A 12486-nucleotide genomic window follows, 5' to 3' on the forward strand; every position below is an offset into this window, starting at 1 on the left:
ACGACAGGATGAAAGTGGCTTCTTATTCATTTCTGGAATTTACTGTTCCAACTTAAACACTGTAGCTCCATTTAAGGTGGAACAGGAAATTCCAAACACAAAGAAAACTACAGCTTCATCCCAGCAGCTCCACTCCAACCTCTCACCGCTTTAAAAGGAAGTTCGGTTTCCAATAAGAACTAATGGATGAACCACAAACAGGCAGAAAAACGACCTGCTGTAAACAAGAACACAGACATTTCACCTCGAATGTCACAACACGGCTGTCGTCACTGGAACGGAAAAGGAGCCTTCTGAAAAATCAGCATAAATAGAGACCGTTTCACGCTGTGGCTGAGCGGCAGAGCTGACCGGCCTGCGGTTTCTCGTTTGGTCGAAAACAAAATGAAATAAATAAATTAAAATTGGTGAGAAAATGAGACGCCGAAAAAAAGGGATTGGGACGTCCGTCTTTGGGTGGATCGTTCAAGTTGATCTGTGCGTTTTTGCGGTGTGTGAATCTGTTCACTGAAGATGACAGTGGGGTCAAATGTTTACATCATTTCCACATCAATAATATATATGAATTATTATAAAATGGCACCTTTTAAAAAGAAATATTGAGCATAACTCATCATACGTCACAACAGAAATGCTAGATTGTAGGTTTTATCTTCCTGGACAGGTCGCCAGTCCATCGCAGGGCAGACAAACAGACACAGACAGTCACTCACACCCAGGGGCAATTTAGCATGTCCAATTGGCCCCACCCCTAAAATGTCTTCTCATATTTTGATGATGTCATCGTGCACCAGTGGGCGGAGCTAGGCTTGGCTAGCTTAGAGACGCTCCCTGATATCGAGTTTCAATCACACATACGTCACAATACAAAAAGAAAATGATCTGTGGTCTCACAATTACGCCGACTCTAATGTACAATACCGTGACGAGGTTTTATTCCATGTAAATTTGGACCGTTTCTATTGGTCCAAATCTATTCGTCATGAAAAACAAAGTTCCATTGAAGACGTATTATATTACCACCTTAAAAGGCCTTAAAACCCACAGCTCCAAACTTAAGCAGTAAAAAGTTTCTACATGAATTTCGTTAGCTGTAACATGTCACTCTATGCGCCGCTACGCCACCTTCTCAATGCTCAGAGTGACTTTTTGTAGGCGGTTTTTCGCTTTTAGTTTCTGTAGAATATCAAAAATGTGTAGTCTGTATTTGAGACTTTCTGAAATCATAAAATAATCAGTTGAAAATCTGTGTGAATGTTGCTTTATTCACATCTGAGAATAACTTGTTGTAGTCCATATAATAACCCAATAATAACCCTGCTTGTCTCTCACTGCTGTCAGTGGTTTGTAGAGCATAAAGAGTAAAACTGCTGCCCTCCACATAACAGACTAGGGGTCAGTTCCCCGTCTGGGCAGCACACAAGTCCTTCTGAAACTCTCTACCTGACTTTGACTCTGACTCTACACTGGCTGTGCTCCAATAGCAGGAATGTGGAAAAGCTGTACACGTGTGAATCAAGCCAGTTGACCCCACTGTCTCCACTGTGTCCTTCAGTATGTGTGTTTATTTGTGAGTGTGAGGTTTTCAGGCTGATGCTGAATCAGGTGGACTCTTCGCTGAGCTGCTGTCCAGAACCAGGTCCACTTCCAGGAAGTCAGCGGGTGTGTCCTCGCTGTGAGTGTCTCCCTGTTTCTCCTCCTGCGTCACACTCTTCCTCCTGCAGCAGCACAGTCCGAGTTTGGCAGGCCGAACCAGACCCAGGAATAGCGCCCCCACGCCCACACCGGCCGCGCTGGTGTAGAAGGCTGAGCCGTAATTCTGCGTCCTGTCGACCAAAGTGCCTGAAAACACAACAAACACACGCAGGGAGTGAGTGAGGTCAGCAATGCAGGTGGGCGTCCAGAGTCTAAAAGAGCGTTTCCTGTTATAAAGTTATGATGATGTCATCATCCAAGATGTGTCTGGTGTCTGAAGTCTGCTTCTTTAGTTTTAGTGCTGGAGCTACGAGGATAATGTAGCTAACAAGCAATGGAGGCTTACAGCCCACCAATTAGCATGGTGCCTAGAAACATGTGGAGGCATTCATTATCTCTAATATCTCTTATAATTATGTGGTTTCTGACACTGTATGACTCACTGTTACCTATAAACATGGATGAAGTACATTAGCTTAGCTAAACACACTAGCAGCCACCTGGAAGTATGAACTTCATTTGTACTTCTGTCCACCTGATGGGGTATAAGCTTCCATTACTTGTTAGCTGCATTAGCTTCGTAGCTAAAAGAGCCAATTGTGGACCCAGTAGGGCTGTCATCATTGACTTTATTAGTAAACTGAGTAATGTAGCGATTATTTAGATGATTAATTAGATATTTGTTGTTTTTAGCCAGTCATTTCATGAACTTGTCATGCCTACATATCATTATACAGACATGTTCACTGCTGAAATTCTCACATTGTCACTTCATTCAGAGCCCAAATACCAGCCCTGTGATGATGCTCATATCCCAGACAGGCTGTAATCCTACTTAAGCTCTACTTAAGCATATCCTTTTGAAGCACTGAAGCTTCTAAGAGACATTCAAGCATCTTATTGTTTACTTTGTATGTTGCAGTTTTACAGTGAATCTTCTGATGAAGCCAACCAATTAAAGCCAATTAATTATTTTTTTAAGCAATCCAGTTAATTTCACTCTGCATACCTGAAATCAGTAACTACAAACATATGTGCATTAGTGAGATCCTGCTGGTGTGGGTTTCCTCTCTTTCAGTGATGCTCACAAAAGCGAATGCTAATAGTTCCTTCATGTGGAGAATGTTCAAACTGCTGAACAGCTTTCATGACACTGGTTATCTCTTAAATTGTAAGTAATAGCCAAGTCAATTCATCAAGAACACACGCTTTAATCTATGATTTTTTAAAACACGTTTTAAGTAGTCGAGTTCCTATGAATAGCATAAGGTGTGCAACATTATTTACCTGCTAGTGGTGGACCAGCCAGCCCAGCAAAGCTCTGGATAAAAACGTAAACTCCGACGGCCGATGGCATCCTCTCTATGCCCACCACATCGTCCTCAGCCAGCATGGGGATGTGGGTGGAGCCTACGGTGCCGAAAAGGAAGCCAAAGGCGGCGCAGCAAGAAGCCAACCCCCAGAACTCGGAGACGGCGGTGAAGAGCGCCAGCACCAGGCTCAGCAGCAGCGTACAGATCAGCAGGATGTAGATTTTTCGGATTGGCTGGCGGTTCAGCACCCAGCCAATGGAGAGGCGGCCGAATATTTCGGCCACGGCCATCGTGGACAGCATGTAGGTGGCTCGATCGCGTTCTAACCCGCGGCTGACGCTCAGTTCAATCACGTAGAGCTGCGGGGCGAAAAAGCCCAATGTGGCGAAGAGGCCAAAGAGAGAGTAGCAGATAAAGCTGCAGTCCGTGAGCACGGAAAAGTCCAGAAGTTTGGGCCGAGCCGCCTGCGGCTCTGCTTTCTCCTCCTGCTGTGCTGTGGGCTGTTTAAGAGGAGTTGAGGGAAGTGCTGGAGGTTCAGGTTCCTCCTCTCCTCTCTTCTCCACCAGCTGCAGGTCTGTAGTTTGTTCTGAGCCTCGTTCTGCCGCACTGCGACTAGGGCTGCATGGTACAAACCAAACACCAAACTGTGGTTATATTTCTGTGAGGTTTCTTGCAAATTGGAGCTTACCACAATAAAACTGCAAACAATATGACTTTTAAGGAGCTAAAAATTCAGATAGTAATTTCATTTTGTCAAAAAATAGACTCCAGTAATTTTATTTAAATACCATTTTACTGGCCAATATTTTAGACCGGCAAATTGTCAAATATGATGACTGTCAAAGTCTTACATATTATAATTATTGTAGAACACGGACAGAACTTTCCAGAATTCTTAGCTGTGCTGGTTTCTGTTAACATTAAATGTGTATGATTTTGATGGCAAATGATATACGAATTAGGCTCTACTAGTGAAACATCAACTATACTAACTTTTAGAGACTGTCTAAAGCGCTCATTTGTTTACTGCAGCAATATCAGTCCTCCAAAGGCCAATAACTCAGAATTCATTAACAAATTTCATATATTGCAGAAAGTCCCACGGCTCAGTTATATAGGCTAGTTTTGCTTTAGCTTGGTGGTTAGCTTTCTTTCTGTAAGCTTCCTTCATTAAAACATTTAGAGGTGGAAATTTGTTAAAGCTATGTGGGCGGGACAACCCAAATCAGCCTTGTGAGGATAATTCTTTCATAAGCAATACCCAAGATTAGGACCACCCGGTTACCACGACCATTTATTGGGCATCGCAAAGTTATTCCTGGTACGTAAACAAGGATTTAGCTTCCCTTTAGGTCCTCTGGGGCATTTCGCCTGAAGTTTGTCCACTTTTAATTGGTGATGCATAAACCTCTGTCACTTGTTACCTACATCACATCAAGATTAACCAGATTAACAAGATTAATCTATAGGATATAGTAAACATAGTCTTACCTCGCACCCTCAGCCAGGTTGGTTCTGGAAGAGGAGATGGACTGCACTCCGGAGTCCACGGAGCTGAAGGAGGTTCGGGTAAACTCGTTCTCCAGCTCATATTTGCTTTTGGTTTGTTTGAGGGGAGACTGAGGCCCCTCCTCCTCTTCTGGGGCGGAGGGTTTGGGCTGGATGATGATGGGCCTGAGCAGCGCTCCAAAGGCAATGACTGACGCCTGCAGGAGGCCAATCACAACCAGGCAGTTCCTCCAGCCAATGTGATCTTTCAGGGCACTCAGGGCTGCAGAGTGAGAGATAAACGGCAGCGATGCCTCAGCATTATATTCCTAATGGGGTCCGTTAAGGAAATAATTACTAGTTGAATCTAAACTGAATCTCTAACCAGCCAAACCAGCCTAATCAGCCAAGTTATGTTTGGTATTTAAAGTTCCTTTCTTTAGTTTTGGACAGGAGCGAAGAAGCTAACGTAGCTAATCAAAATATATCCTATATAAAAAGGTGGAAACTGCATCTTGTGGCTCCTGTGTTGAAGGAAAATTTGTGTAAATTTGTTGATTAGCTAAATCTTTAAAGTCTAAGTCAATTTATTATGGTACAAGACATTCACACCCTGATGAACACAGTGAGCCTTTCGGCTAAGTGGGTTCACAGGCTGCTCTCCTTTCAGTTTCACCAAAAAAACATCACACAGCAAAGTGAGAAGCACTATGTTCCCTGTTTATTGTGCAGTGATGATGACCAGGTCTTGTGGCCAGGTGTGCTAACATTACCTGGAGCTAAAACAAAGAGTGAGAAACACTCTCCGGTTGAGGCGACGGAAGTGACGAGCGATCTGCGCTTGCTGAAGTACTGCGAGAGGATGGTGACTGTAGGCAGGAAGGTGAGGCAGTAACCCAGGCCTGTAAACAAACAGCACAAAGGGTAACAGCCACTGGCGCCTTCTACTGACACGGGCTCAGGTCAGGCTACGGGGGGTTAAAGCACAGCACGCACCAGGCCGCTGGCTTCCACGGGTCCCGGAGGATGCAATTCTGAAATAAAATTGCAATTAAGAGAGACAAAAAAAGGGACAAGGAGAAAAACAAAGAAAGAGATTGCTAGATTAGGGTGCGTCCATTTGCAGAAAAAAGAAAGTGCTCTGATAATCGGGGAAAGCTAGCAGTGCGTAGGGTGTTGACGTAAACAAACACATAACTAAAGATAAAAACAACTGAGAAATAGGTCGTCACTTTCATCACTTCGAAAATTAAAAATTACAGCATAAATCAGCACAAATGACAGATGGAATCATGACTCAGCCAATTCTGTAAGAAACCATGGTCGGTTCAGTCAGAGCACTAATTGGATTCCCTCTCAGTACCTTCAAGAAGAATTGTGAATTACATTGATTTGTGCAGAAACACAATCAGAGCTTTTAAAGAAAATCAAAATCACACTGTATGTCTGTACAGTGATTCAGCAGAAGGTGGACAGCAGGAGGGTGGATGAAGCTGGGAACTGCAGGGATGGTCAGACTGGTTGTAACTCGTTGTTGTTATGTAATAAGTAATAAGTTATATTGCAGGTGTGAAGTGAATGAGTTATGATCCACCACTGACTCTAATGCAGGTGTGTCCCTACAGCTGAGGTTTGTGGTAAAAACAACTTAATTTACTTTTAATTTCTGTATTTTAAGAAAACTATAATACAGATTAGAGGTGTCACTCAACCTGTAATATTGACGTTTTAGTACTATAATAATACAACACATAGTGTTTCATATTGTATTGTAATGTATCGTACTGTGTCATATTTTGTACTGTATTACACTGTACTGTATGGTAACATATATAGTGTTGCATCAAACTTAATGACTAATGTTACCATAAGTATCATATTGTATAGTATTATATTGCATCAACAGCAACAAATAATTTATCATTACATATTATAATTTATCATATTATATCATTGCACTGTCTCACTGTCCTGTATTATACTGCAACATATAATAACTTGTAATGTATTGTGTTAAGTGATCTTCCTCTCTGTAGCTCTCGTTCTAACACAGCAGCTGAGTGTTAAAATGAGACACTGAGGATGTCAACCATTTTAAGTCCCACACAACCATGTTAAGGTACAAAAACGGTGCAGATGGATTAACTGGGTTCAGTAAGTGAACAGAGGTGCAGTCCATATAAAATGGTATGTAAAAGACACTTGTACACATGGAATGGACACCTGATCTACTACACAGAGGACACTGTTTACAGCAGTGGTCAGCACTGTTTTACATAAACAGATAAAAGCAAAGACATACAAGCACACACATATATACACATCTCGGGTGGCACAAGTACCTGAGACAAGGCCCACAGTGACGTACATCTGGTCAATGGACTGCGTGAAGGCTGTGCTGACCGACCCCAGGCTGATCAGGAAACCTCCAAACATGACCACCGGCCTGCATCCGAAATGGTTACTCAGCACCGTGGATAAAGGGGCTGTGGAGAAACATCACCAACAGTGATTAGAACCAGTATGAATCTGCAGTGTGTAGTGCTGACTGTGATTATTCTGGAGTGAATGGTCTTCTGTAACTGGCTGAACTCTCAGTGATATTAGTCCTGTTACAATCCACATCATGCTAATAGAATAACAATACAGCTGTGCTCCATGTTGTTATTGTTATTGAGTTTGTTCTGTGGAAAAATGCTGGCATCCAGGTTATGACTTCTACTATGACTTCAATCTACATTCCTTGGTAAAACTCCCAAAGCACAAAGGCCAATCGGGTCAATCACTTGTAGGCTTTATTTTGAGGAAGTCTTGTTTATCTTTGCCCCTCGGAGTGATTAGACTGTGTTTGTGCAAGGAAAACTGCTGCTTTTAGCTCCTCTCAGCTGGAAGAGTGTGAGTCTATGCACAGAAATATGACGCAACAGTCGGGTCATTAAACCCAGACCACCTCAGCATATCCATTTACAAATGGATATCCTTTCTGTCTATGTGTGCCTACAATATAGGCAAATCTACTGGCAGAACACTCTTCCATACAAAGAGCTTATTTGTGTAATTATTTTACCAATATTAACATTAACAATATTATTATTAGTATCATCAGCAATACTACACATTTTAAGGATGCATAAAGATATTAAGAATATTAAGTGTATTGTGTATTGATGTCTGTTTTGGTCTTGTGTTGTGTCTGTTTCTAAAAGAGAATGAGGTCATTTTTATACAAATAACAATCTAAATTTGACCTCCTTTTATTGCTTTTTACTGCAACAGCTTTTAATTGTAATTCATGCCATTTAAATCTGAGCTTAAAATCTACATATAAGGCAAATTTATGCCAGGAAATGCTCATAAAGTACATTGTGGGAACATAAAAGCTCACGTGATGCTACAGCAATATAAATGTCTGAGGTCTAATTGCACCCAGATGGTCTAACAGCACAAGCGAACCTTAGAGAGAAACTGCTTTCTTTAATGACCTTTTTCTAAATGTGCCTCTGTACATAATGAAGGAATGGCTGTGTCTCAATAGGGTCACTCTATTCTCCGAGATAGCTGAGAGGATTCACTGATGCTTAGCGGAGTCACGATTCATAAAACCCATTACTCGATTCGATACAATACAGTGGCGTCTCAAATCAATTATTGTTTTTGATGAAGCTAAAACAAGTGGCTGAAAATGTGCCTACATTAATGTGTTAATGTTTCAATATTTCTGATTATTAGAAAATTCAATATTATAAAATTACAGTACTTTTGAAATAAAAGCTATAGTGTCCCAGTGTAATGCTATGGTGACAAGCTTACATACTATTTGTGATACGATGTGTTACGTTGTACTGTTACATCCTAGAGCTTATACATAACTAGCTAACTGCTTATTCAATGTCATAAACTCCACCAATCGCTGTAGTTATTCACTGAGGTGAGTAAATATAAACTAGTAACATTTAGGAGCAGAAATAATGGATTATTTGATGAAAAACTAAAAACTAACTAAAAAGTCTCAATTTTGGTTAAAATGTGGGTCTCTGTAATTCAAACACTGAAAATAGCTGGTCAGGTAGCTCTTACTATTTGCTGTGTGTTGTGAGTGAATGGCTAGACTTGGGGTTCTTTCTCCCTGTTTAAAAGGTATTAGACACTGAGTGGCTGATAAAGGCTAAAGGCAGGTGTCTGACCTGTGAAGGTCATCACAAAGACGCAGATGGAGACGATCCAGGACACTCGGCTATTGGATTCTCCAAAATCGTTCGTGAGGTCTTGCAGGAAAATGCCAAAGATTTTGATGATGCCGTAGGTGAAGACCTCTGTGAAGAAGAAGGCCACGGCCACGGCCCAGCCCCAGCCTCCATCTGGAACCTGAGGGTACACGTTGGCGCTCATGCACCCCCGCAGCGTGGGCACCAGTCCCTTCATGGCTGGAGATGTTTCTGCCTGGAAAACAAAAACGTGACACGTCAGCAGAGGCAGGGAACCAGCTACATTTACTGAGTTACACATGCTCAAGTAAAACGGATGGATCTGAACTTTTTTGAGCATTTTCGCATTTTCACTTCCATTTTAATCATCAGCATCCTTTTTTGTGTTTACTCTCATTCTGTTGGTTCAGCTCCTGGACTGTTTTACTGCTTCTCTCACTTTGGAGCTTTAGCACCAAATTTGAGACCAAAGGGATCCAAAACGAAAGAACAGAGAATAATAAATGTCAGTTCCTGAGCTGACAGAAGCTGGATGGACTGCATTTTAAGCAGTTTGAACTGCTGTTTTTGTTCTTCTACTCCAGAAGGTTTTGGACGATGCTTTTACTTTTACTGTGGTCATTCTTTCACTGCAGTAGCGATATTTTATTGCAGTACAGGTTCAGATATCCACCTACTGGCACAGCAAACATGGCAGGAGATTTCGTCTCTGATAGCTGCAGATGTTGTTCCCCTTGACCCTCAGGCTGAGCCAGCACTGCATGTAATTACTGAGAAAAGCTGCCAGCTTAACCTTAATGAGGACTTAATGTAAACCCAACACAGTTTCATACATACCACTGCACGGACCCCTGCAAAGGGACAGTTTGGTGAAAAGTGAGATTTACATGACTTTCCCCTTTCAGTGATCTCACATAGGCATGATTAGACCTCAAGATGGCTGCTACTGCTACTAATGTACTGTTGTCCATGTTTATTTAACAGTGTGTCATACAGTTAGAGGTGGGCAATGTGATGATATTTTATTGCTATCGTGATAAATTATGTCCCAATATACTTTACTGATCATCCATATCATCAGTACTTAAAGAAACACTGACTACCTACACGTTTTCTTACAAAGAGAGCATTATAAGGTCGGTTTAACTGGATTTAGTGCAGTTTGAATAAAAATCATTGTAGTTTATTATTATTTTAATATTTTTATGTGGTCCCACAGGTTCAGTTCTGTCTGTTCCAACTTATTAAATCTCAGAAAAACGAAATATTATGAGGCACATGTGTATCATGAAAATATCTCAAGGTATCATACAATGTCGCCTAATTCTTCCTGTCAGAAAACACATAAGCACGTCTACTGGAGATTCCTGAACCAGCTTCCAGCACTCAGCTACATGAGCTCTAGTGCAAAACTAAAGACTGAGACACTAGACATGGCCTCCAGGGTAAAGGGTGTGTGTGTGTGTGATCCTATCGATTTAATGTCTAAAGGAATAAAACATCTCTCTTAGCAGCTTGGCAATGCTAAAATAACAGCAGCAAGCTTTAATCGGTTTTATTCTGAATATGTTCAAGATCCTGTATCAGCCTGCAGATCCAGACAATTTAATTTAGTACCTAAAGATGTGCCTCAAGGGCTGAAGGTTTTTAAAAAATGTTGGAAATGAAGTCACAGCCACATCATGACGCCTCATTTGTCCTTCAGGCAGCTGCTGATAAAGAACCTGATCTTTATGCTGAGCTTCCAGCCCTGGTTGGACAAGGTGTTCCAGCAGAATGATGTCATATAGTAGCTTGTGTGGGGCAGAGGGGGAGGGGACAAGGCACTGCAGGAGAGAGAGCTGATGCTGATATTGACACGTTCTCATTCACAAGACTGCAGTCTGCAGACACTACTGTCACAGTAGATGTGGCATAGAGCGGAGCTCGGCTGCTAGTCATTAATAACCTAAATTGAATATATATATATATACATATATATATATATATATATATATTTATATATATATATATATATATATATATATGTAAAAAAAAATAAATATATATATATATATATATATATATATATATATATATATGTGTGTGTGTGTAAAAAAAATAAATATATATATATATATATATATATATATATATATATATATATATATATATATGTAAAAAAATTATATATATATATATATATATATATATATATATATATATATAAATAAAATATATATATTTTTTTTCATATGTGTGTGTGTGTGTGTGTGTGTGTGTGTGTGTGTGTGTGTGCTTGCTTAACACGTGCAACACTACAGATGACGCAAAGTGCATTGCAGAAGCAGTGATGGGAAAATCTGATTCAGTTCGCTGAATCGATTCTCTAATTTCTCTGTCCAGCGTTTCAATGAATCGAACACAAGAGACAAGAGAGAAAAGGGTAAAATAAATAAAATAAAACATAAACAATGAAAGAATTGAAAAAAATAACAATAAAAGAAAGCAGGTGAGATAAACTAGATACGACGTTTTAAAACGGATCATTTACTTTTTTCTATCATAAAATGTATTTTATGAAAAATCTCTTGACATGTGCTACATAAATAAAGATTATTATTATTATTATTAACATTATAATAATAATAATAATAACATTTCGGAAAATATTGCACTCTATAAGAGACGGTTTTCAAGCTTAGTGGGGAATCGGTTCAACTGATTCACTGCAAGGAATTACTTCAGATCTAATGAACGATTCCTTCCTGCACTAGCCGATCAGCGCAACGCAATGCCGCCAGACCGAACCGGTCTGGAGAGCAGCTTCTTTAGACGACTTAAACACGAAGAATTCACAAAAATCACAATTTTATTATTTTACTTGGCAAAATGTAAATCTCTCTTCAAATTCGATTAGCTATTCAACAGCTTCGTGTTCGAATTAGTCGTTCCACCTTAAATGGCGCAGCAGTTACACTCTGGTGCCTCAGCCTCAGGCATCAGAACGTTAACAGCTGCACTATTTAAGGTGGAACGGAAAATTCGAGCAATAAACTGGCGAATGAGAAGCTGACATCCTAGTTACCTCTCTCACAGAATTGTACAAAAACTTATTTTTGAGTTCTACTTACCGAAAACGAGGAGAAACTCTGAGGAAAGTTGCCGGTTTTTATTTCAAAAGACGTTAAATCTTGGCGTTTCCTCGCTGGAGCATCTCACTGAGAGCCGAGCGGAGAGCAGCGCTGAGAGCCGGTTAGCTTCAGTCTGAACCGAACCGAGCCGAGCCGGAGCTGCTGGATTACTGAACAGCTCCGGTTCTCTTCTCTTTTCCTCCCGTTGCTGCTCTCCTTTCCTCTCTTCTCCTTAGCACATCTTCTCTCCGTCTGTCAGCTCTCCGTTTCTCTCTTTCTTTCTGTCTTTCAGTACCGGTATAAGCCGGTATTGCAGCGCGTGCGCGCGAGCTGCTGCTTTACAGTTTGAACTTAAATACTGATTTATACATTGATTTAAATAAATTAAAATATACATATAATTACGCTTTTGCTCTAAAGTGTATTTTTTCAATAAAGCCAAAAATAGATTTCTTTCTCTTTTTAATGGAATCGAACTTCATTTGAATACGTAGTAATTTGTGTGATAAGTATATGAACTAAAATAGATAAATGAAATATTGGTGTTCTTCGCTCTAAGCTGTGAGAAAGAGCACCATAAAACGTTCTAAGCCGCATTAAAAGTCTAGATCAGTGAACTCTTTTGGCATCGTCTGAGCCTGTTTGGTGGTTGTGCTGATGCTGATCGCCACC

The 12486-nt window shown here is 40.6% G+C and overlaps 1 protein-coding gene across 1 annotated transcript; it reads right to left on the reverse strand.

The window, feature by feature from the left end:
• Positions 1–913: 913 nt before the first annotated feature.
• On the reverse strand, positions 914–12181 carry LOC108438015 (monocarboxylate transporter 7-like). The gene is made up of 7 exons (XM_017715493.2): positions 11815–12181; positions 8681–8936; positions 6839–6982; positions 5270–5398; positions 4500–4779; positions 2983–3626; positions 914–1842 (listed from the first exon to the last, which is right to left on the reverse strand). Exons 2-7 carry the CDS (start codon positions 8916–8918, stop codon positions 1586–1588), a joined length of 1692 nt encoding a protein of 563 aa, XP_017570982.1. The 5' UTR covers positions 8919–8936; positions 11815–12181; the 3' UTR covers positions 914–1585.
• Between the last annotated feature and the right edge of the window lie 305 nt (positions 12182–12486).

Source organism: Pygocentrus nattereri, chromosome 14 (genome assembly GCF_015220715.1).
Source record: "Pygocentrus nattereri isolate fPygNat1 chromosome 14, fPygNat1.pri, whole genome shotgun sequence".
Lineage (NCBI taxonomy): Eukaryota > Metazoa > Chordata > Actinopteri > Characiformes > Serrasalmidae > Pygocentrus > Pygocentrus nattereri.